The sequence below is a fragment of the Bacillus rossius genome (genome assembly GCF_032445375.1).
Source record: "Bacillus rossius redtenbacheri isolate Brsri chromosome 4 unlocalized genomic scaffold, Brsri_v3 Brsri_v3_scf4_2, whole genome shotgun sequence".
NCBI lineage: Eukaryota > Metazoa > Arthropoda > Insecta > Phasmatodea > Bacillidae > Bacillus > Bacillus rossius.
This window is the reverse complement of record NW_026962011.1, coordinates 40,437,424-40,463,868: the sequence shown is the minus strand read 5'-3', so window position 1 is coordinate 40,463,868 and position 26,445 is coordinate 40,437,424. Positions and strand designations below refer to the sequence as shown.

Below are 26,445 nucleotides of genomic sequence, written 5' to 3'. Positions count from 1 at the left end.
CTTCGCTCCACTCAGTCACACTCTCACAATCCCTGTCGTCCCTTGTCGCTCTGCTCTTGAGGTGGTCTGTCACCCCTATTCGCTGTCGTCGCACTTTCCTTCACTCACGAATCTCTCCTAACTCTCACGGCGTCTTTGCTTATACACCCGTAGCGTCCTTCTCGAAGGAGCGAGAGCAGCTGTGACGTGTCGCGTTACCCCGGGCCGACCCGACGCCCGAAACACCCAGAACAGTGACGATTATTCATGCCACTCCTCGCGGTGGCTTCTGAAAGCCTGGAATTCCCAGGCCACTAAAGGTTACAGTAACCCCAGGCGGGATGGAGCGTGGGGAGCGGAGGGGGTGGGTAGCAGGGACCCTTATAATCTGCCCATCGTGGCATGCCTTATATCAATGGACGGCGCGGGGCCGCCAACCAGCTTCGAACCTTGTGCGTGTCGCGGTCCTGTCTGCGTTTCCTAACAATAGATAACACTGATTTAGAAATAAAATCTTATTTTCATATTGAAAGAATCATGCTAAGTATGCTAATATTCAACATTATTATTTTATTTATTTTTGTATGCCTAAAAACAGTACAAATAGATAAATACACTGATGTTAGGGTTGATCTTCGATTGATATTCCAACATCAAGGGGAGGTTTATTCCTGCGAATTACAGGTGGGTCGTTCACCAAGGGCGTCACCACATGGGAGGGGCGTGTGGACCCAGCTGGTGTTCCTTACTCAGGTCCGTGACGTCGCCCAGGTGCGGTAAGACTCGAACTCCTGAATCAGCATCCTCACAGGAACCGGCCCACTGTGCTTACACCATGTCATGCCAGTGGGTTCTCTCACAACGTCCAACACCTGGTCGTTGGAAGTAATACTCTGAGATACTTGGCAACTAGTTGGTTTATTCAACACTGCCCTTGACATATGCATTTTCTTAAAGAAAAGCATAACTGTTAAAATTGTAAGGGTAGCCTAGGACACCGTGTAACCTGGCTAGGTTTACAATTCATTGTCAAAGATACGTAATAGAATTTAAAAAAATATAATTATTTAAAACAGTCTACCACTCGAAGTAGGCCTCGAGGATAAACAGAAAGGTTTCTAACGGACGGATGCGACCAGGTCAGTTATTGCATAAAGATGAAGTCCTAGAAGGGGGTGGTCGGGTGAGACTGGGGACTGTGGTTGTGTGCAATGGCCACAGGAAGGTGTCCATTTAGGTCCACTTCATTCCTCCAGTAAAACATATTTCCTTGTTCAAATAAGGCGGGCTTCGGAAACGTGCACCTAGGCTCACAATTGTTCAGGTTGCCTGAATATTTATTTAAATATAACTAAGAAAAGGCCTGTCTTGAGCTTGATACTCCATCTGCTAGACACAATTCACTAGGGGGAAAAAAAAATTTATTGGTTTTACAAATATGTTATTACAGCAGATACGGGTGAATGGCACTGACTCTACGCACACGCACACCTCTGGCACAAGATTTGATGTGCGTAGGGAATTAGACGTGTTGGCGGGTCGCATTTGGCTCATGGCAGGGATGTAGCACCTGGTCCACATCAACTCATACAAAGATGGCACAAATACAAGCACAGCAATAGACTTAATAACATTAATAACAAAACACAGCAATAGTTACAAACATACGGAAATGGAATTATTATTGTATTATTATTTGCTATTGTTAATTATTAAAAATATTAATTATAATTCTATGTGGTACTTAATATTTAAGGGTATATAATTTTAATTAAATGCTATTATAAATTAGAATTAGGTATTACCTAAAAAAATATATATTTTACTAGTGTTACATATATGTAATTGCTATAATGAAACTGTTTTCATTTTTTATAGGTTACCCAAAAGAAACCAAAAATATATATGCTACTATTGTTACATACTGTATCTATTTTTCATAAAAATTGAGCAAGGCAAATTTTGGGCTAAACATTTTATTTCCATCAAAATCATACTTACAATATTAATGATATAAAAGTTTCATAAACAAAATTATTACTTTAATCTTTTAAAGAAGGCAAAAAGTTGTATCATGTCCTATTAACATTTGTAATATTATTTATGTTTCTGTAACAATATAATTTCTAAACATTAGATTAGTAACTATATAATGATTAATTAATATCATTTTTGTTTCAGGTTTTATGTAGCTCACACAGTGACGAAGATCATACTATTTGGCATCGTAATTTATGCGCTCATGAGACTTTTGAGTGAATAGTGCTGTTAAGTTACTTTAACAGTAATACATATAACTTAAGTAAAATATGTAAGAAAAAGATATTTTTATTAAAAATATTTTTTTGTTAAAATTAATGGTATATACATCATACCAACCCCCTTGACAAATTATATTTGCTATGAATGTTATGAGAAACTTATTTAAAAGACAAATTCGTAAAATAACAAACACAACCTATCCAAACATTGATGTGAAAACATGGTAGCTTTACATAAGGGCACACAGTTTTTACAAATGGAAACAAATACTGTAGTTACCAGTTTATGAGACGATGAGTAATATAAATCGAGGTAAACTTCTCATTAATGAAAATTGTAAAATAAAAATAGCATCTTCATAAAAGACTTGAGAATAGTACTTGATTTTGGGCATGAAAGCAACACAAACTTGAAATCCAAAAAAAAAAAAAAAAAATATTTGGTGGCATTTTATGAGGGAATAATGTGAGTGTAGGATAAATATTAACAAAAAAGAGTTTGCTTTTGCTGTTTTCACCCTCAGGTAAGAATATTTATAAGTTGACATTCATGATGGACAGAGAGGGAGGAAGGAGAGGCTGGGGTTCATTTGCATCAAAGATGCCGAACCCAACATGTGGAGGTTGCAAGTATGGATGTAAGGGTAGCCAACTGGCTCAAGCTAGTCATTTCATTCTAAAAATAAGTCTTCCCCACCCTCCCTTGTGCAATAGCGGCTTAAGTATCACCAAGTGTGCAGACTTCATGCAAGAGCGATGTAAGTACCATCACATAAGGCAACCTGTCATTTTGGACATGCAGCAGCTTTATCATCTTCAAAGTTGCATAAAGTTCTTGTCTTCTTCACCAGGAAATACAGTTAACAAAGTCTAAACAATTGAAACTCTTTGTTCATGCAATACTGGCAGCTTGAGTGTGTGTATGCCAGACTTGAGAATGCAAAATAAACAAAAATAATATATCATGAATACCACTGTTGGGAAAGCAGACTAATGTTGGACATGGACTAGTTCTTATCTTCTGCTAATGGTTACAAATTTAGCTTACACTTATCTAGTAGAGTTCAAACATTGTTCCAAAACTGCTGATGTAAAAAATGCCATGTTTAATTTTTTACAACTATTACTCCAACACATACTTTATTGAAATTGTTAAGTGTAAAGTTGTAATTTGATGCAATAGATACTCGAACGCATTTGTCATAACCTGTCACCCTTACTGAATCAAAACTCTGATGTACAAAATTTGCAATTCAAATCTCTAACCTCAACAACTTGCCTCCTGTTTCCATCATGTAATGTTATAGACTTTGGTAGGTGAGTTTGAGTTTTTGTGTTTTGAATGTTGAATTTTTGTGGAAAGCAGTTATGCTCTTAGGGACCATGACTGGTTCAATTTTATACAATTCTAAAAATATAAATACCATGGTTGACTACTTAACATGTACAATGAATGATCTCATAGAATTATATGTACCTACTACTATTAAAAAGGCTACAAAATATCCCCTATGGTATTCCAATCAACTAATAAAATCTCTTAAGAAGAAATCGCACTATCATAAATTATATAAACGAAATCTGAATCCTTTTTACTATTTATTATTCTCAGATTACCGCAAGGAAACTAAATCACTTATGTGTAGGGATAAAACAAACTGGCTTTGTAATATTAACAATAAAATTAAGCAAAACCCTAAAAAATTTTGGAATTATGTTAAAATAATGAGAAAGGGTTATAGCCAGCATCCTTCAATTAAAATTAATAACTCAATTACTGATAATAATTATTTAATTGCGAATTCCTTTGCTGAATATTTTTAAAGTGTCTATGTTACTTCAAATAACACAAATAACCAAAACATATCTCCTTGTTGTTCATACAATATTCCAATGTCTAATATCTCGATTAGTTTAGTCCTATGGAGTATAAAAACCGTAAAATCTACATTGTCTACAGGACCTGATAACATACCAAATTTTATTATCAAAGGTTGCTCCTTAATCCTTGCTCCTCTCTTACAGCATATATATAATTTCAGTATTCTAAATAGCATCTACCCTGATAAATGGAAAATTGCCAAAGTTATTCCTGTACACAAAAAGGGCAAAACTTCTATTGTTTCAAATTATAGGCCTATAGCCCTGTTAAATGGATTTGCCAAAATTTTTGACAAAATAATATTTAAACACTTAGCGTTTAATGTAAATAATAGATTGTCTGATTCACAGCATGGGTTCAGAACAGGTAAAACAACCATGACAAACTAGGTCTCTTTTCTTAATCCTATTTATTCAGAAGTCATTACACGTGGTCAAGTAGATGTTTGTTACTTTGATTTAGCTAAAGCTTTCGACACTGTTAATCATCAAATACTACTAAGCAAATGTTCCAAAATTGGGCTAAGTGATAAATATTTATCATGGTTAACAAGCTATTTAAATAACAGAAACTTTTATGTTTCAGTACAGAATATAAATTCAGATCTCCACCCAACTCCTTCTGGCATCCCTCAAGGTGGCACACTATCTCCTTTACTTTTCAATATCTACATTGATGATATAATATCTGGATTAAAGAACTCAGTTGGCACTCTTTTTGCCGATGACTTAAAGATATATAGAAAAATCTCTTCATATCATGACAGCTATCTACTACAATGTGATATTACAGAAATTGCAAATTGGTGCACAAATAATTTGGTCAATCTAAACATGGAAAAAACTGCTATCATTACCTTCTCTAGAAAAACCTACCCGTTGCAATATGAATACAAACTTGATAACTTACCTATTAAAAAATCTCAACATGTCAAAGACCTTGGAATTTTACTGGATCAAAAACTATTTTTTCATCTTCACGTTGAAAACATTACTTCGGTATCTAACAAAATACTTGGTCTAATTAAATTTATCACCTTTAACACCTCTAATATTGACTCTATTCTCTCCCTCTATACAGCTCTAATAAGATCAAAACTTGAATATGGTTCTATGGTTCAGTGACGGCTGAGCGCTCACAGTGACGGCTGAGAAGATCAAAACTTGAATATGGTTCTATGGTTCAGTGACGGCTGAGCGCTCATAGTGACGGCTGAGCGTTCATCAGTGACGGCTGAGCATTCAGTGACGGCTGAGCGTTCATAGCCGACGGACGTGCGCGCGCGCTCCCCGGCTTTAATGTGTTATTATTTCTTCACTATCGTTAAGTTCGAGTTCCACTCATAATTGATTCATTGCTGCTTAATCTTTCCGACTTTCATGGGTTTTCATTACCCGATAATAATGATACAATCATTGAATTAGTTCCTGACACGGTTACTAAAATGTTCAGATCGCCTACTAAAAAAGTGATTTCTAATTCGCCGGGAATATCTGAAAAAGCAAGTGAAAGTTCATCGAAGCAAAAATCATCTAGTGAAGCTTGGACGGTAAAACTTCTTGATTTCACCATTCGGCCGTGAAATCCCTCAGTATGAAATTTGACGAGTTAAAAAGTGAGAATATGGTGTTAAAAACCCTTCTTATCGACTCTCGTAGTGAAACTGCAGAGATAAAAAATGAACTGCAACAGATCAAACAGATCTTATCTTCTAAGACTGATTCTGTTAATTCATACAGTCAAGTAGTAAAAAAAGTCTCCTCAAACAAGAAACCTGTTTGTGTCGAGTCATCCGGTGTATCTGGCAACAGTGCGCCCACCAGTGACCCACTTACAACTCAGCGTGTCTCCAACGACGTCATCAGAAAAAACGGTAAACAGCTCGTCGACGAAGACGGCTTCACCGTAGTACAACATTCACGCAAGTCCACGAATAATGAAAACTCCGATAGAAAATCATCTAACACAGATCGTAAGAAAAATCCCTTGCAAATTGGCATCAGGAATGTTTCAACATTAAAAACAATTGCTAAACCTATTTACAAAAAAACAAAAGCTCTCTTTGTCACGCGTTTTGAGCCGTCTGTCACGGAACAAGAAGTCGTAGATTATATTTCCAACGAACTAAATCTCAAGCAAGTCAAAGTGGCCAAGCTCCGGACAAAGCATAATTCTTACGCCTCCTTCCATGTATCTGTTCTGGAAGAAGATTTTAGTAGAATTAATAATATTGTTTTTTGGCCCAGTGGCTGTTTAATCAGTCCTTTCTTTGGAAAACTGCATCAAGACCAAATTGTTAGTACTAATTCATCTCCTGAAGCTCTCGGTAATTCTACCCAATTACCTCCAAGTTCCTGCAGTACATCGTCACCTTTTATGCCAGCAACTTTTATGCCTGGGCCTGGAGGAGTGCTTCCTACTCACTTTGCAGTGAATGCCCAATCTTAATGAATGGGAAATTGCATATCAGAATGTTAGAGGACTTAGAACAAAATCCGTTGAATTCTTTGATAATCTTATTAATACTCAGTATGACATAATCTGTCTAACAGAAACTTGGTTCAACGAAAGATGTATCAATGCGCATTATTTCACCGATAATTATTCTATTTTTAGAACTGATAGGGATCCGCTACTCTCATCAATGGAACGGGGTAGCGGAGTGTTGATCGCAGTGAATAAACATAAATTCCCTTCTGTTCAGCTAATTCAATTATATGACTATCGTGGAGTAGAAGCCGTATGGATTAATATTAAAATTGCTTTTAATAAGTACTTAACATTGGGTAATATTTATCTTCCTCCAACTACATCACCTAATCTATTCACATTGTATTTTGAAGCTCTTGAACAAAAACTCGTTAATTCTCATGATAATGTGATTATCTTAGGTGACTTCAATGTACCTGGGATAGATTGGAAAGGTAATCACTATTTCAATATTGCTCGTGCACATGTCAGATCCAAGGCTCAGTGCCTACTTGATTTCATATCTAATTTGGATTTAATTCAGCACAACCTAATACAATCTTCCAATAACCTTCTAGATCTTTGTCTTTCTAATCTATCCCATTGTGTGGTTGAAAAAGCTGTTGAATCTCTGGTCAAAGAGGATATCTATCATCCTACCTTACTTATTAAACTACTTATTGAGGCGACCTCACACAATTTTACTCCAGATTCTATTTTCAGAAACTACAAAGCTGGTGATTACTTAAGCCTATATAACTCTCTAAAAACCCACAATTGGGATGAATATTATAACACCACTGATGTAGATGCTCTTGTAGATCAACTTACATCTTGTATCTGTGATAAAATCAATACTCACATTCCATTATCCACACGTAAGGCCTCTAAACATCCTTATTGGTTCTCTGGTGATTTAATTCATGCCTTAAAATCTAAAAAACACTTTCATAAACTCTATAAAAGAAACAATAATACTCAGTATTACCTTCTTTTCTCTAAATATAGAGCATTAGTTAAAAATCTTATTAAGCGTGATAAAACTAATTGGAATCGTAGTATCAATAATAAGGTTAAGAATAACCCTAAAAAATTCTGGAGATATGTCAATGTTATGAAAAATGGTTATAGCGAATCTCATTCTCTTAATGTCAATGGTGATATCTGTAATGATCCAGGTATTCTATCTAATGTCTTTGCTAAGTACTTTGCTAGTGTATATGTACCATCCACCAACCACCCTCGTATCATTGATCCCAATACTATTCACGATTCAATTCCTGTATCATTCTTATCAGAAAGCCAGGTCTTATGGGGAATTAAATCATTAAAACCAACTATGTCTACTGGTCCTGACGGTATACCAAATTTCATTATTAAAGGCTGCTCTTTTATTCTAATGCCTCTATTGTTGCATCTATTTAATACAAGTCTAAAATCACAAGTATTTCCCATTAAATGGAAAATAGCTAAGGTTATTCCCATACATAAAAAGGGTAGTAAACTCAGTGTATTTAATTATAGGCCTATATTATTATTAAATGGCTTCACTAAAATATTTGAAAAAATAATATTTAAACATATTAACTTCCCAATAAACAACAGATTAGCTCCTAATCAGCATGGCTTTAGAAATAGAATGACAACTTCTACTAATCTTCTCTCATTTATTAATCCTATATACAATAAAGTTACAACAAGGGGGCAGTTTGATGCATGTTATTTTGATCTGGCTAAAGCCTTTGATACTGTCAATCACTCCATTTTACTAGCTAAACTTTCTAACTTCGGTCTCTGTAATAATTATATAACCTGGTTTTCTAGTTACCTTAAAGATAGATGTTTCTTTGTTTCACTTAATAAAAACACTTCTACTTTATATCATGCTACTTCTGGTGTGCCTCAAGGGGGTACTTTATCTCCCTTATTATTCAATATTTATATCAATGATATTTTTAAAGTTCTTCATCATACTACTGGTTTTCTGTTTGCTGACGATCTTAAAATATCCAGAGAAATTTCCTCCTTAAATGACTGTCTGCTTCTTCAATCTGATATTACTGAAATTGATAATTGGTGTAAAATGAATTTAGTTTCACTTAACAAAGATAAAACAAAAATTATTTCTTTCACAAGGAAAATTCATCCAGTTAAATATGATTATTTTCTTGACAACTCAAAAATTTCCAAATCTCTTAGTATAAATGATCTTGGTGTTATTCTTGACTCCAAACTATTCTTTCATCAACATGTTAATTCTTTAATATCCTTTTCCCGTAGAACCTTATATTTAATAAATTATATAACTTACTATGCATCTAATATTGAATCCATTCTTACTCTTTATTTGTCCTTAGTTAGAAGTAAACTCGAATATTGCTCAGTTATCTGGAACAGTATTAACACGACCGATAGTGACAAAATTGAATCCATACAAAATAAATTTTTCAAAATAATTAGTTCTAGACACCATCAATTACCCAAATTAGAATCTCTTTCAAATCGTCGCATCCATCTTGATGCCCTGTTTGTGTTTAAGTGCTATAGTTCAAAAATTAATTGCTTATACTTACTTGATAACTCTGGTATTCGAGTCCCGCAGTTCAAAAGCCGCCTTCGATCCCTATTATGTTCATTACACAATAATAATGATTTAATTTACAGACTTATCTCAAATTTCAATAAATATGAAAATTTTATTAAAAACTTTAAATTTTAATTTTTTATGATTACCCTAATATCTTGAGTAATTTTATAATCCTGTTTATTCTTCCCATTCTAGATCATTTAATTAAGATTATCTCAGTTGCTGTTTTGTTTTGTTTGTTATTGTGTCGTCTTTTATTATCCTGTGTATGTTGTATTTATTCGCTTGTATGTGTCGTGTTTTTATTACTTGTTCTGTGCACACCTCCAAAGCTTCGGCTGTTGGTGTGCATGTCACAAATCTAATAAATAAATAAATAATAAATTATATGGAATAGCATCAATAACACTGATATTGAAAAGCTTGACAGGATTCAATCTAAAGTATCTGACTATATTAACAAAAAATTAAATACCATCAATAACATAGATTTAAATTCCCTCCTTGGTTCATTATCAACTAAAAGAAAGATCTTAGATGCCATTTTTGTCTTCAATTGTTATTATGGTAATCTTATATGTCCTCACATATTTGATGTTACTGGCATTAAAATTCCTTCTTTTAATAGCCGTAACCCACCTTTTTTGTGCACACTTTTAAATACAAATGATATTATTTATAGACTTGTTAACAATTTTAATATGTATGTTAATCACTTACAACCTACCAAAGAGAAAAACCTTGTTAAAAAAATTATTTTTTCGGCATCCAAAGATGAATTATCTTTAATACCAGATATATTAATCTAAGAATACTTACTGTATTTATCTACATAATATTATACTCTCATGAAACATTTTTGTTATTTTAAGTAATTTTTAGAAGTTAAGTTCTCATATGGATATTTGTATGTTATGTTGTCTTGTCTTTGTTTTTGTCCTACTATTTGTTTTTCTTATAATTTATTGTTTTGTTCTTATTTTTGTTCTGTTACAGTATTTGTTTTTTTACTTGTCTTATATGTTGTGCCCACTGTTGGAGCCTTGTGCCGTTGGTGTGGCATGTAACAATTCAAATAAATAAAATAAATGATTTTATATTATTTCTGGTAAGGAATTCTATCGCAACCCCAGCCATTTGCAGCTATTATTTTTGGAGATATTAATTTTTTGTACAAACATGGTTTTTGCGGAGGTGTGCTACAAAAGAAGAAATGTGGGGGGGGGGGGGGGGGGGGAATAACGATTCCATTATTGCAGATCATAACAACTTTATTTTTTTGGTTATAGCACAATAAAATAATTAAATAATAGTCACTATAAAGTGTAAAACACATCATCAAACAGCAAGAAGGCAATTTCTCCAATATATAATTTTCTCCTCTGCCATATTTTAAGTTTAAAACTAATTATAAGAAATAAAAAAAATGTACAATAGGAATTACGAAACCAACTGTTTCGGAAAGAAGTTGAATCCTTAGTTTTGTTGACTAGTGAAGAAAAAAATCAATCTAATCATCTGGAAAACTTACATGTTATTTGATGAAACCTAGAATTTTGAATCTCTATAGGTTTTGATAGTTTGAGAACAAAATCTTGTTTGTCAATGAAGTCTTCTTCTGGAGTTTCTGAGAAGTTGTGGGTATTAGGATACTGCTTGAGAAACATACATTCGTATCCTACACGGCTATAGAAGAGGCTTGTACCTGCAAAAAAAAAAAAAAAAAAACAGAAAGAACCTAAGGATTTTTCATGAACTTTGATGAAGGCATAGTCATTAGATGATGGCGAACATGAGATGTCTTGTTCTCTTGTCAGTTTTCTGACTCGTTTTCTTTGTCAATCTCACTTCCAGCAAATAGAGACTCCGCATGAAGATCATTATCATGTTATTTATTATACTGTTATGAAGAGAGATTTCATCCTCGGATTCTGAAGTACTTGAGAAATGATTGTGTTTCGTCTTTTTCTTTTCATTCAATTCTTTTTTCTTTTTTCTTTTATGAGGAGTTAACATAAGCAGTGCAGACTTCAACCCTCTTCCTGACCGTTTCCTCCTTATTTGTACTTTCGAAAGGAGGTTTAATTTTCTGGGCTCTTGGCTTGAAGTCTCATTAGATTAAGAGAAAATAATTATTATTTAAGCAGTCTGCCACCCGAGGCAGGCCCCAAGGACATTAAGAAAGTGATTTGAATTAATTAAAGTTGGAAACAGAACTACTTGGTAAGCGATGGCAATGGATGAAGTCATCCTACCTCAGCCGGTGATGTCGGATTGGGCAGGAAAGTGCGCTCTTCTGAGTGTCATGGCGATCTCCTCGAAGGAAACAACCAGTAGACCTTTTTAATTCATGCCATGGTATTTAAATGGAAACATACAAAAACACTTACATAATTGAGGCATGCGTCTCATGCCCTCGTTAATAATTAACATACAGTAGTTTAGTAATTAAGCTTCACCTCACTTTGGGATCATTTGCCTCCATCTTTGTTAAAATGTTTATAATTATTTAAATTATGCTGTAAGGGCACTTGAAGCCAGTCTGCTGAAAACTAATTCCTTTGGAGAAAAAAAAAAAGAAAAAAATTATAATTTCTTTACTTTTTAAATTACAAGTTGGTACGTAGCACTGAATGGCCATATGTCTTCCAGAGTCATGGCGCACTGTTTGAACACACACATGGTGCTCGTGTACTGCGGCATTACAATGCCGGATGAGGGTTGGTGAATGTCGGGGAGGGGGCGGAGTCTTACCAGGCTCACGGGAGCAAAGCCCCAGTCAACGAAAGATTGAGTATGATCATTATCTTGGTCCTGCATGTCTTCCTCTTCATCAGTTGGTAGTTCCTGGTCTGCTACCTCAGTTGGAAGAAAATCATTGTCTGTGAACCTATTTACTTCCAAGGGGTAAGTTCATGTAGATCTAAAATCTTTTACAGCATTTAAATTATTTTGTGCCTTCTTGAAAGCCGTCTTGAAAGCTTCGGCAACACGTGAAATATTAAAAACTTCCCCTAGGTGTTTGACATCCTGTGTGTTAACATAATCATCATAATATTTTTTTAATGGTTCAAAGAAATTACTATCAAGAAGTTGAGTTTTGTGTCTGCTGTGTGGTGGCAAAGTGACGATGTGAATGTGGTTGGTTTTTGCATTCGATTCTCGGTGGCCACCAGTCGGGAGAGTCCGGCTGCTACTGGGCTTTCAGAACTTGGAAACACAATCGGCACTCGCTTTCAAACATGGCGGCTTGGAAGCGTGGTGGCAATAGTTATGTATAAGCCGGAAACTCACTCAATCGAGGTTTGTTCACTACTTACATCATTCTTAAAGTAAATTTACATCATATACAAATGTAACTATCTACTATTCCAGTACTATATAAAAACAATTATATTACATACAGTTTCCTCAATTACTCATCTAAGGAAAAAGTAGCAGAATAGGTTATCCATCCTTAAAAAAAAAAAAAAAAATGTATCTTGAAATTAAGTAGATTATACTTTTTTAAACAGTAAAGACTTCAAATGGTTTCAAGGTAGGTACCAGAATATTAAGTTTTAACCTTTTCTTGCCTAGCTTTATCAGCACTTAGCACTTAGATATTGTTTAGTGATATTATTTTCATATCTAATATTTGATTAATATTTTCAAGCCTTACATTTTCAAATAATATATCTTTTTGTAACTATGTTCAAAAGGTTTCATATTTATTTAAACAATTAAATGAAAAGGGTTCTTTTAGTCATGCGCGATTACCTGAGAGTACTCTGATAAAAGGTGCAATGAATTTTTTTAGTCTAGGCTGTAGTCAAATGTAAAAAAAAATTTCAATTTGATTGGTGAATTGAACCCAAAGCAGTCTCCTGCAGCAGTTTAACATGCGATGCTGTCACACTAACCACTGAGCTAAATCAATCTGTATTAATTTTTTTCACTGCTATAATATATAACAAAGAATGCAGAGTAGGCTTGAGAGTAAGTGTTTATTCATTTTTGGTTGATCGGTATTCTATTTTAAACTTTAAAAAGCTAATTCTTTAAGTATTTCAATTTTTTATGTATGAATTGGCATAGTAGCAAAAAACACTGTTGAACTTTAATACCATTCTGACATAAAGAAATAATATTGTGATTATGTTGTGCTGATACGACACAGTTGTCTCGTCCAAACTGTTTTTGTTTATATAAGTATGGACATTCAATTATTTATATTTTCATACAGCTTTGTTATGCTTAAAGATTGTGTACATGTCTATGACACTATAGACCATGATTACAAATCTTCTGTAGCAAACCAATTGTCTAGACCCCTCTAGGAGTCAATGAGATATGTTACTGTTTTAAAAATTTACTTTTTAGTACAAGCTATAGTATTGGTAAATAAAATATATTAAAAAAAATGATTTTAATGATATTTGTAATTTAATTATTGTTTGGTTTCTGTTCTTATAAGTCTGGTAACTGTTTGTCAGCATAGCAGCCAGCCAATCAGAGATCAACTTTTGAAACGATGGCAATTTCCAATGTCCTAAGTTAAGAATCTTTCTTCTCTGACTAGATGTCATTGTGAAGCAATATAAAATTTTTACAGCTAATCAGTGGTATTACCTGGCCAGTTTTCAAGCATCTATCGCACTAATGTTGAATAAATGATATTGTTTAAAATGATAAAAGAGTTAAATACATAGATCAATTACTTATGGAATTGAAGTTAGGAGTGTTACTAAGTAATGCAAGTACACAATAAATTTGCAACAGCTCCTATGTTAATACACCTTATTGTATAGAACGTAACTGTCTTAAAAGGATTGAAAGTCATATTACAGCAACTGAATTGGTGTTTTCAAACTTTGGTAAAGTAAAACTGCTTACATTTAGGCAATCATTCAGGAATATTCAGAGTGAATTATTATTTTATTTAAGTCTGAACATATAGCAAATCAAATCACTCTTGATGTCAGAGATCCTAATTTAAAGGACTCGTGTTACTCTGAACTATACTAACTCGCTGACGTAACGAACCCAATTAATTGAATAAATTTTGTGATAAATCTTCATGCATCACATAATTTCCAGTAGCAGTGGTAAACTGAGTGAAACTATATAATTTGTGGTTTTAAGTAATTTTAAAGTTATTTGCATGTGAAATGTGCCCAACTTTAATCCAGCAGATTAGCAAAATCCATTCTAATAAAGTCTGGGTTAAATATTAGGTGTAGTTTTGCAAAGGCTAATAAATGTTGTATTAGATCATTTATGTGTAAATGCCTATGTAATATTCGTTATAGCATATGTTCTTAGGCTGAAGATCAATGTTGAGCAATAGCTAAGCTGTTGTCTTTGCTGTTATAAACAATGTATAAAATTTATTTTATTATTCATCTCAAATATACTTGGTTATCATATGTTTTAAAACCGCTCAATAACTAATTAGTTTACTCAGTTGATGTATCAACTACTGATGCATAGCAAAGTATATAATGTGTATGTTGTTATGCTAAGCTTGGTATACATATTTGATATTGGTTTTTCATTACCGTATACAAAGGGGGGGGGGGGGGAACCCAAAAAACACTGGACTGAGAGCACGCTGCCATTTGTAGACATAGTAGATAGTTCTCCTGCTACATGGGGTTAGTAGATACTTTCACTAAACAGCTGCCCAGATGGAGTCATTTTGTATGTTATAGTTTAATCGTAGTCTTGTTTTTCTCTTACTGTTCTTGTGTGCCGCCTGTGAAGTAGTAATGGCAGTTTTAAACAAAGTGTGTTTTTGAAATTTTGTTTCCTGTTTGAAAAATCGGCAATGGAAGCTTGAAAACGTTGAAAACATCCACCAAAAAATCAATGAGGATCGTCATCTCACGATCGATGAAATTTCAGAAGCAACAGGAGTGAATTGGAGCTAGTGTCAGCAGATTTTGACTGGGAAATGAAAATGAGACATGTTGTCACTAAATTTGTTCCTCTCCTTCTCAAACAGGATCAAATAACATTTGATTGAATTTGAACCAGGACTTGAAAAAAGAGATTGAAAGTGATCCAATTTTTTTTGACCAAAGTCATTACAGGTGATGAGAGTTGGTGTTATGGGTGTGACCCAGAAACCAAGCAAGTGTCAAGGCAGTGGAAGACTCCCAACTCCCCAGATAAAAAAAAAAAAAAAAGCAAAACAAGTGAGGTTGAATGTTAAGACAATGATCATTGCCACTTTGATGTTCGTGGAATTGGTTTCTCCTGGCCAGACTGTTAACCAGCACTTTCATTTGGAAGTACCAATACATGAGGATGTGCAGAGGAAACGCCCAAAACTTTGACGATCAGGTGACTGGTTCCTCCGCCCCCGCACAAACGGCCTTATGAGTGAATCTATTTGGTCTCTCAGGGGTGGTCTGTCATTCCCCACCCTCCTTATTCGCCAGACCTAGCCTTGAGCGACTTTTTTTCTGTTCCAGAGAATGAATAAAAATCTAAAAGGGAAGCGTTTTGATGAAGTAGAGGCTGTAAAAACAGCTTCGATAAGGGCACTGGAGAATATAAAAGTTGAAGAGTGCCAGAAGTGCTTCAAACAGTGGGAAAAAAGACTTGAGAAGTTGACGGCGACTGAAGGAATTTTGTTAAAAAGGTAATAAATCAATTTTTTCCACAAAAATCTTTTTTTTTTTGTTCTCCTTATAAACATAAGTTCATAAGAAATATAGCATAAAATAGTAACACTGCAACTATCTAACATACATATACTTACATATACCGTGTAACATTTAATTGAGCAAAATGTTCATTGTATAAACTGCACATGGTTTTTTGTACGATGAATACCATTTTCCTCTAACCCCAATGTACACATTTGGATACATAGAGAAATTTATGTGCATATAGCAGGAAACTTCACTTTAAATATGCCTTGTTTCATGCTAAAAGAAGACAAGATATTGCTTTATAAATAAACAAATCCCCCATTTCATACATCAGTTGTTATGCTTGACTCACCTTGAGACACTATAGTAGTCGAATAAAAGATACGTTATTTGCTGAAAGCTATAACTGCAAAAATATATTATTATTTTCTAGTAAATTCTCAGATAGTTCATGACTATATCATAACTACTGAGATAAAACACTTACATAAAAAATTAATAAAGGTATTAAATATATAATAGCCACCAAAATTTTTAAAATTTAAAACTTTTATGAAATTTAAAGGGTTCATAAAGGTTTCGGATATTTGTGATTACTTATTGGTAACATAACATAATACTTAATTATTTGTACTATTTCTGTTTTTTATCCCCTTTGCTAAGCACCTGTCGTTACTTTAGGCAGTATGTAACAGGCAATAGCAGAATGTAAGAAAGTAGGCAGAGGCAGCATTTAATGAATGACGTGATGTATCGGAAAATATGCTAATGCATGGGAACCTTAGAAACAATGCTCAATAGTGACACTGGTTTTGCTAAGGTAATCACGTCATACATTTTGTACAAACCGAGTGGGTAATGCAGCTTCATTGTGATAGTTCAACAACAGGCATGTCCGCTGCGGGCGACACGGAGGTGCAGGGCTTGTACCGCGACTGCGGGGTGCTCGTCACCGGGGCGACGGGCTTCTTGGGCAAGCTGACCATAGAGAAGATCCTCCGCAGCTGTCCCGGCGTCAGGACGGTGTACGCGCTCGTGCGCCCCAAGAGAGGTCTCTCCGTGGACCAGAGGAAGAAGGCCCTGCTGGACAATGTGGCGAGTCAATGGAGTTTGCTGTTCTCTGTTTTTTTTTTATTCTCTAACTAATGCCTATAGTGGTCATTCATTTAATACAGTATGGCAAACATGGGCTTATGTTCCTAAACCCTAGATGAAATGAGCTTGTCAAGAATCATGATAAACATATCCGTGTGATGGCATAGCAAATGCAGTATCAAGATAGCCCAATAATTTAGCCAAATAATTTACTATTTTGGGGCAGAGACTGTGTGGTCAGAGATACTAAGTGAAGAGAGCCAAAAAAAAATCAAAACTTATACATAATATATTATAATAATAAAAAGAGTAGTCTGCTGTTCGTGCAGCACATAGATGGAAAGGCCTAGAGCTGTGAAATAATTTGTAGGTTCACCAGGAGGGGTCCAGGCACTTAAAAAGTATTTATTTTATTTAGTTAATTTAATAAAAAATGTATTGTAGTTTTAATGTTTTCCAATTATCTTACTTCTAATCATCTACAGATTGCAATATTTATGGCATTATGTTGACCTTGGGGGCGTGAGTAAAATTAGGTTTGTTTCAAATTTCTAACTAAAATTCACAGTTTTTTGCTAGTGGCCCCACAGGAGGGGCAGAAGTGGATCCATGAGTGGGGCTGTGGCGGGCCTGTTATATGTATACTTACACAAATGGACACACAGAGCAGTGCGAGTGTTTCCTGCCCGAGAATTTCCGTAAAAAAAAGCACACGTACTTCAGCTAGAACATAATACATATATGATGAAATAATACTGCACCAGAAGGTAAATACGTTTGCATACACAAATATGTGGTACGGTGCTACTGTGGTCATTGAGTAAAATATTTATTTATGTTTCTGACATGCCCACCAACAGTTTGAGACTTTGATGGTGGGCACACATACGGATGATACAAATACAAAATAGTACACAGGAATAAATTGCAGGCAGGTAAACTACGCGTAAGTGGGCTCTACCCACAGGGAAGTCCATGCACACGCAAGGAGTTGCAATAACCAGCAGGCACTGCGCACAAGCAGTGACCATACAATAACAATGTAGCCTCTCGTGTTAAACACTCGAGGGGAACAAGGAGTAGGAATGGAACAGTGTGTGGCGAAAAGTCATCTAAAGCTATTACAACTGTAAGGTAACGACACATTTATTATTGATTATACATGAAATCATTCATTACAACTTCATTAATGACAAAAACCTAAACAGTTGAGATTTGCGGCGTGGCTCTGATTCAAAAGTCTGCGCACAGAAATGTTTAAGAATTATTGCAACATGAGACATGTGAATGCAGCTTAACAAATCCACTTCACAATGGCCCGTGCTCTCATACTTGGCACGCCGCTTGGTGCTGGGTACACCGTCAAAAGAAAAGCTAAGTTACAAACAATTAACGTACATAAATTCCCAGAGTGCAAGTGAAAATAACTAACAAAACCCCTCGACTTATGGAATATTATTGACCTCTGTCAATGAACAAGTTAGCAAACATCATTAACTAAAATACTACTATTTATACACAAGATGACTAATACATAAAGCATGTTTTTACGAGGGTACGCAGACCTCTAATAATTAATATAACAGGTCGTTGACTTTGATTACTCTTGTCGACACGTATTTCTGCGGGCAAGTTCTTATTCGTCGATGCAGGGGTTACCATTGACTATCTCCCCAAACTATCATAGCGGGAGAAATGCTCGTCGGTGTGGGCACTGGCATTATTCTTCGGGTGTCACTGCCGGGTTTCGCACCTAAATGTTGTATGTCCAGTCAGTTGTCAAGTCTTTCCTCGGGACTCACAAGCTCACACCGCCGTCTCCAAGCCTTGCCTCCGTCACCACTGCCCCTCTTCTCACTCTAAGTTTTCTACCCACTCGGTCTATAAGTGTCTACGACGAAACAGTACTTTACCAAGTGGTAGCTTCTTCCAACGGGCAGCGTGACGGCAGGCCGGCGAGACGTGTTGACGGTGTAGCTTCCTTCGGCAGGGAAGGCCAGCAGGGCCTCCGGCTGGTGTCGCTGGCGGTCGCGACGAGTCTCCTCCCTCAACGCAAAATGGGCCCCCTTTTATACTCTGCGAACTGCTAGTATCAAACATGGCAGATTGTTCTCGGTTGGGGCAACCGGAACCGGCACCTCCGGCGATGTCCGGTTGGCAGCCCGCCAAAACGAGCCTCCCCAAGGGCTCCCGAGCGGCTCCGAACGTCATGCGCGCAGCGCGTGAACACTAGGCTTGTGCTGGTTGCATCGGCGCGCGGTTAGGCGCCGCGCGACATATCTTGATGTGCGTATGCGGAGCACACGCAACAACAATAAAGAAAGCATGAGACCATGCACATAGGCATGCAAAATAAAATAAGGCACGACATACAACAAACAAATGGAATGAGCAATGTACAATATAACATTTAAAGTACAAGAACAAAACAACTAATAGAACATTTATATGAAGAAAAAAAATGACTAGGATTAAAAATTTATTAGTATATAGAACCCTATATAATTTACTTCCCAACTAAAGACTAAATATTAAGACTATAAGCTAGATAGAAAGATTTTTCTTTACTTTGTAAAAAATTAAACAAAACTATAGTGAGTGTTCTAATCCATTTGGGTTTTACCACATTTATTCAAAACATGGATAACAGTTTAAATAAATTAATCTTTAACTTTTAATAATGTTCCCTCAAGCTATTTCCAAGTGACATTTCTTGTGGGGTTTGTTTTCAGGGGTACAATTTTTAAATTCATAAGTTATTAATGATTGTATCTGCACTGATGGAGTGACGGATTGCTAACATTAAATATTAGTGGCTAAATATTTTATTGTCTAATGTAGGTACATCAAAAATTTGTATTTCCCTATGGGCATGTACGTATCCACTGGATTAATAATGTGTGGTACTTAAATTTACTAGATCTAATGCTGCATTTTAGAAAGATTAGTGTGGTTCTGTTAATCAGCTACACTTTCACAGTTATCATTTAAACACTTGTTTTCTCTTTTATCTTTGCCAAAATGTTTTTGGTCATATTTCAGCTCGGTAGGAGGGCCTTCCGTATTGCATCACTCATGCCATTAACTCCTTTGACATTCCATTAATGTTCCAGGTGTTTGACCGCATGAAGCGCGAGCGGCCAGACTCGGTGGACAAGATAGTGTTCGTGGCTGGAGACTGCTCTAGTCCTCGCCTGGGCCTCAGTGACTCGGACTACCACCACCTGACCCAACATGTCAACATCGTGCTGCACCTGGCCGCCACGGTCAGGTTCAACGAGCACTTGAAGGTGGCGGTGGACACCAACGTGAAGGGAACAATAGAGGTTATTAACCTTTGCCATAGCTGCAACTCTCTCAAGGTGAGTGTTTTTCTCAAGTAGAAAAGCTTTTTATTTTTTTCTGTAATCATAATTCTTTCATGTCTGTAATCAAAACTTTCTGCCCCATCAAATAACAGATAAGTGTTGAAGTGCTATTCTGCTCACTATTGTTCATTGTGCATTAGCTAAAATTCAAATACAATATAAACAATCGCTGTAGAATTTAATTTTTTTACATACCTATACAAACTGAAAATTTAGCAATTTCTTAAGTTTATGGAATCATATTTACCAACCACAAATATTATTAATAAAAACCAACTATTTTATGTAGGAGAGAAACTTGGTTGAATTTATTAGCTTGCTGATTTATGGAGATTTAATAAAGGAAAGAGTGTAAGATAAATCTATGACGTACATGAATTTAAATATCAAAAAAAGGCAAGTTATACAATTACTGCTTAGTGTCTTTGTATCCTAAAAAATATTTTAACACAGAACTACTTGATGAAGATGCTGCATACATCACAGATATTTTTGATGTAAGAATATACTTTGATTGTCACTTATTTTTTTATTTATGTACTTTTATGTACATAGTACATGTACACAAATATGTATAACCTGTTTCCCCCCCCCCCCCCTTAAACAAAACCTATTAAGACTTTGGAACGTTATAAATGAATATAAAACATTAAGTGAGAAGCTATAATCAGACCATCAAATAAATACCTAAGTTGAAATATATAAATATAAGAGGTGAAGTACACCTATCCCTCACTTAGCACGTCTTCAGATTGCGCGGATTCATTTAGTGCGATGTGAATTTCACTGCCCCAGTCTTGAATAGCACGTCTGCAAATTTCAGTTAGCACAAAATCTTGGCAGAAAAAAAAAGACGAGCACGACACCACTAAGTCTATTTCATTTTCTGTACAAAACAGAATTGTGCCGTGGGATACAGTTATCTAAACAAAGGGGGAAGAGATCCGTGCACAGGTCTGTCTACGCTATCTGCTGTTGTACAAACATCAACTATGGCAAGTTAAATTCCGGCTATGGAGTGTGAAGGACCAAATGTTTTTACGTATGCGTGTATGCCGCCATGCTATATGATTGTCGCCTGGCCACAAACCGGGCTGTGAACTAGCCAGTGGCAGAGAATTCACTCAAACAAAAGCAACATCTGCCTATTCAGCTGCCGGTAACTGTACGTGCTTGATAACTTATAATTAGACACCGGAAAAATTCGCGGATTCAATTCGCGTTATGCTAGAATCCAAACATATGTACCTTCATATTACTTCTGTTATTGGCTCACAGTTTATCTGAAGGACTTCCAGCCAATGTAAAACCTTCAACCATGGAAGTATCGAATCGGAAGCATCCCAGTTGACAGGTCTCACAAGTCAGTAGCGATTGAGCATGTGGCATTTGCCCGAGTATATAGGGGTTTGTGGAGTCTATCCTAGAGGTCAATGAAATCGTGAATTTTTCCAGTCCCTACTCATAATGCATCGTGTTAAAATATTTCAGATAAAACTAGAAGTATTACGGCGCGCATATTGTCATGAAGACCACGCTTATGTTGGTCGCACTATGGTTTTAAGCAAGTCAACTGTGCGCACAATCGTACGAAATAAGGACTCTTACCAAAAGTTTATATACATAAGTCTGATGCTGTTGGTTGTACTAGCACGAATATATTTGACATTAAATACCGGAACAGAAATGAACAGATGATTCACGTTGAAAAGGTTGTTAAATGAATGTTGCATTGGTCTGGCAGGATTGGTGTGAACCACGTGGTGATACGCGAAAAGGCACTTTAATTTTTGAAAAATTAAAATGTAATCATCCGGACAGAAATATCGGTTTCACTGTCAGAAGAATGGTTTGGAAAGGTACGCGACGTGAGATGAAAATCACGCCCGGGCGGGCAAGTCAGCCAGCCGACTGACGATAAAGTACATAACCACGTATCTCCAGTTACGCTGTATTGTATTTGTCTTACAAAGTACGATGGGAGGTATATAAAGATAAATGGTGTGACATTATTTATAGTTGAGTCTTATTCAACACATTTATTACGTAAAGTATATTTTCCTACAGAATTTTGGAACACATTAATTAAATAAACTAGCTATTTATGGAAACTAATGCTTCAGAATACGCGATTTTGAATAACACGAGCATTTTTAGGAACGAATTAGTCGTGCTAAGTGAGGGATAGGTGTATATTATTTGTTGTAAATTTTAAATTATTACAGTACCAATTCATAGGTGTCTGTAAAAAAAAATATATTCATCCAGGCTGCAGTGTTCGTGTCAACTGCGTACTCGAACTGCCATCAGAATTTGGTCAAAGAAGAGTTTTATGATCCACATTTCACTGTGGAAGACACTGTCTATCTGCTGCAGAACATCACAGAACATGAGCTGGAGCCACTGTGTGAAAAGTGAGTCTGGCTTAGTTTCTAATCCCTTCCTCACACACACTCGACGACTAGTGACTCGTCTCTAATGGTGCTGCGCTCGGAGCCAATGTGGGTGAAGGAAGATACCCTATGGTAAGGGATAGCTCGGGAGGGGATTTGTTCACCGGCTGGATCTGGGTTCCGAGAAGCACAGGGAAATACAGAGGTGGTGAAGGGGTGTGGGGAAAATGCTGGCACCGACTGACGTGCTCTGGCAGGCCGACGTCTTAGCGGCGCCCGTGCTCTGGGTGCGCTGATGGTCGCAGGCGCTCGAGTGCAGGAGCATGCTGCTGGTGCCTGGGACACACCAGGACGTGCAGAAAGACGGGGGAACAGGAAGCTTGGGAAGAGGGAAGCCCGGCTGGCCCCTGTGGTCAGACCCATGGGCCAAAGTTGAAATTATAATGTCCCCTTAGGATACTGAAGTTAAAAACAAAATTTTTACTTATGACCCTCTCTATACTGAATAAAGTAAAGTAAAGTAAAGTAAAGTAAAGTAAAAAAAAAAAAAAAAAAAAATGCCTAATTTGCAGCACACTGTGGATAGGCACACTAAAAGCAATAACCGAGACTACCTTTCAGTCGCAGGGGTATCGTTTCCATTGTTGTTATCTTCCTCTCACGCTCGCACATACGAGTAACCTGCCTCCCCTCCATATTTTGGGTTTCCCCCACCCCGCTCCCTGCGCGGTGGTCTCCGGGCTGGCTCCGCCGAGCTGCAGCACGAGATGGATGGAAAGCTACCAGTATTTTCAGAAACTGCGCTTAAGAAATCTTGGAATTCAAAGCGGGACTTAAGGTTTTTAATACATCAATTTCTTCAGAAAATAATTATCTTTTTGCCCATAGTGTTTATTTTCTTTCTTTCATTCTCCCAAACAGTACAAAATTGAACTAAAGTTGGACATTTGATGATTTATTTCTTTTTTTGATTAACACAAATAAAAATTTTCAACTATACGCACAATTTTTATAGTTTCTTTTCATGGGTGAAAAATTTTCAGATTCGTAGTTTTGAATAATAGTGTCTCATCATCATCATCCAAAACACTTAGTGTTCACTTAAACTTTTGATGCTACTAGGGAGAACCCTTAAGGCAACCCAGATGCTTTGGTCTATTAGTGATATACATGTGGTCACTTGGAAGTAGATAACTAGTATTCTGGTAACATTTGATTTATTTTCCATTAATCGTTACAGTAAGTTATGAAAGAGTTAAAATTACTATGGATAAAACCAACTGTACGTAATCTGTTTAAACGCAGACTATAATCGCAAGTTCATCAATGGTTCTAAAAATTTACAAGCAAAATTAAAAATATTATGCAAATTATTCTACAAGCCTGAGCAGCCTCAAGAAAAAAAATGGTTGAAAAATAAACACAACATATACTAAGACTCACATGGGGTAACATTTATTATTTAATTACCCGCTCAAGCAGGGTGTGTTCCTAATTCAGTGTGCATGGCACCGCTCCATCCTTAATTATACCTGAAATACATAATCACGCAGGGGTGTGAAAGAAGTAAAAATGAAAATTATAATATTAATCAATTAATTAAATATTTTTGAGATACATGGTACCAGCTCTAACATGCCTCTTGCATTGGTGGAGCAATACACACACACCCACACACTGGTAGCGGGTGGTTCGAAAATACATAGTTGCCATTGAGGGCTGATGATTGAGGGAGGAGGGGGGGGGGGGGGTTATGCAAGGCACTTCGGTCTTGAGGGAAGGCATAGGCCTTGTCAATATAAGTGCTATTTTTTATAGGTTTATTTTTTATGCTTCAGTAGGATTGTACGTGTAGCTTCTCCATATTACAACTTCAGGCATCAATTTAAAAATTCAGTGTGGTTCAGGAAAAGGTTTTTAGCTCACATTACATAATTCTACATTTTCTTGTAGATCTTTATTAGACATTTTAGTTAAGCAATTTTTCCTTAAACCATTTCCATTAATTGGAAACAATGCATGAAAACAAATTAATCTATAGTGGAACCTCACAACTACAAGAACTTGACAATTTTGTAGTAACAAGTACTCACCTGTAACAGCTGAATAATAATGAAATGCTTATTACCTTGTTAGATTCAAACAACTTCCAAAATTGTTTCAATTTCACATAATATCTCAAAAACAGTGCATCGTAGAGAAGAAATCATAGAATAAACATTTTTGCAATTTATTTAAATTTATTTATGAAATAAAAGGTCATTACTAAATTTGTTGTGTCTCTAAACATTTTTATTTCATTGGTAAATTTCCACATGACCTGTCATTCTACTGTGTTGAACTTCTTTGCTCCAACTGCCAGACATTCATATCCACTTTTGTGCACTCTCATCAGTGGGAACAGCTTAGTTGATAAACTACATGCTTTACATCTTAACTGTATCACTTATTTATGCTACTTTTGATCATTGTTGTTCACTGCCTTCTGAACCTTGGCATGACAGATGATTGTGGGTGGGGAGGGGGGCGGAAGAAGACGAAGGGGTAGTAAGATTACTAAACGGAGTTTGTCCTAGGGACTTTTACTCCCCCCCTCCCCCCTCATTTGTCTTTTACTCATCTCTTTGGTTGCTAACGAAGGCAACAGCTAATATTCTCCTTCTTTGTCGACCTTCTCAGGTGACCACTGACTATTGCCACATTCTTTACTTTCTGAATGACAGCTTTGTGCTGCAAAGGCAACAGCCTCTTGCTTTTTCAAGATACAGCGTTAATCACTCAATCACTCATACTGACAAAAGTGGAACCAGAAAAGCTCTTGTAATTACTGTATGAATATACTACTGTTTCTAGTCAAACTGACGGCAAATTTAAAAACACTTGTAACTTTCGAACCTTTATTAAAACATCTTCTCCTTGTATCAGCGAGGTTTCACTACAGTATTTACCAGGTAATTGCAATTATTTAGCAACAAAATTTATATATTTATATATATACTAGATAGTGCCCGGCATGCGTTGCAATGCCTAAATCAATTTTTTAAACGTATACTAAGCATCTCTCTATCTCTCTAATTCTCTATCTCTCTATGTATATCTCAATAACTCTCTCTATCTTTATATTTATATCTCTATCTCTATATATCTTTCTACATATATATCTCTATATATCTTTCTAGCGGACCGGACAGACATTGTCCTGCCCAAATGTACATATGGCGGTAAGTATTTCTACGCTGGACATTTTGTATCTTCTCATTATACATACCCCTCCTCTTGGGCACGCCACTGCCGTTACCAAAAACCTTTCCCATGTTTACGCAGAAGGCAACAACAATGCAAAAGCCCGTTGCCATGGAGGCTAATTATCAACAATGCTTAGCTTTTTTGCTTTTAAAGCGGGTTTTTTTAGTTTTTTCTTAACTCAGAATCGAGATAAAATATCCAATTGTGAATCTAAACCATCCTCGAATCCCCGTGAACTCACACAAAAAATTTCATCAAAATCGGTCCAGCCGTCTAGGAGGAGTTCAGTGACATACACACGCACACAAGAAATATATATAAAGATTTTTTTAAATTATTTTGATCTCAGGAAAAAAAAATTGTTTTGGGCATGATTTATTAGAAAATATATAGTATGGATCTAGTTAAGATATGTAATTCAAACAACATGTCACATAGCTATATGTAAATGACTGAAAATATTTTTTTTGTAACAAAAAGATTGAAATTTTGTGTAATTTATGATAATTTATAGAAACAAAAGT

The 26,445-nt window shown here is 35.9% G+C and overlaps 2 protein-coding genes across 5 annotated transcripts in view; both read left to right on the top strand.

Annotated features, from left to right (window-relative positions):
* Positions 1-2,386, top strand: part of LOC134542114 (uncharacterized) — a 127,536-nt gene extending 125,150 nt beyond the window's left edge. The window contains exon 17 of one of the 2 annotated variants that reach the window (XM_063386075.1): positions 2,161-2,386. In XM_063386075.1, coding sequence (XP_063242145.1) covers positions 2,161-2,242 — 82 coding nt within the window. In that variant the 3' untranslated portion in view covers positions 2,243-2,386. The remainder of the gene's footprint in view (positions 1-2,160) is intronic. The other variant, XM_063386077.1, reaches the window with a different exon arrangement.
* A 10,068-nt stretch (positions 2,387-12,454) lies between these two features.
* LOC134542116 (fatty acyl-CoA reductase wat-like) overlaps positions 12,455-26,445 on the top strand; it is a 48,947-nt gene continuing 34,956 nt past the window's right edge. Inside the window, exons 1-5 of one of the 3 annotated variants that reach the window (XM_063386079.1) lie at positions 12,455-12,481; positions 15,637-15,806; positions 16,698-16,914; positions 20,028-20,276; positions 22,551-22,696. In XM_063386079.1, coding sequence (XP_063242149.1) covers positions 15,640-15,806; positions 16,698-16,914; positions 20,028-20,276; positions 22,551-22,696 — 779 coding nt within the window. In that variant the 5' untranslated portion in view covers positions 12,455-12,481; positions 15,637-15,639. Of the gene's footprint in view, positions 12,482-13,858; positions 15,506-15,636; positions 15,807-16,697; positions 16,915-20,027; positions 20,277-22,550; positions 22,697-26,445 lie in introns of those variants that run through there. The other 2 variants (XM_063386080.1, XM_063386078.1) reach the window with 2 other exon arrangements.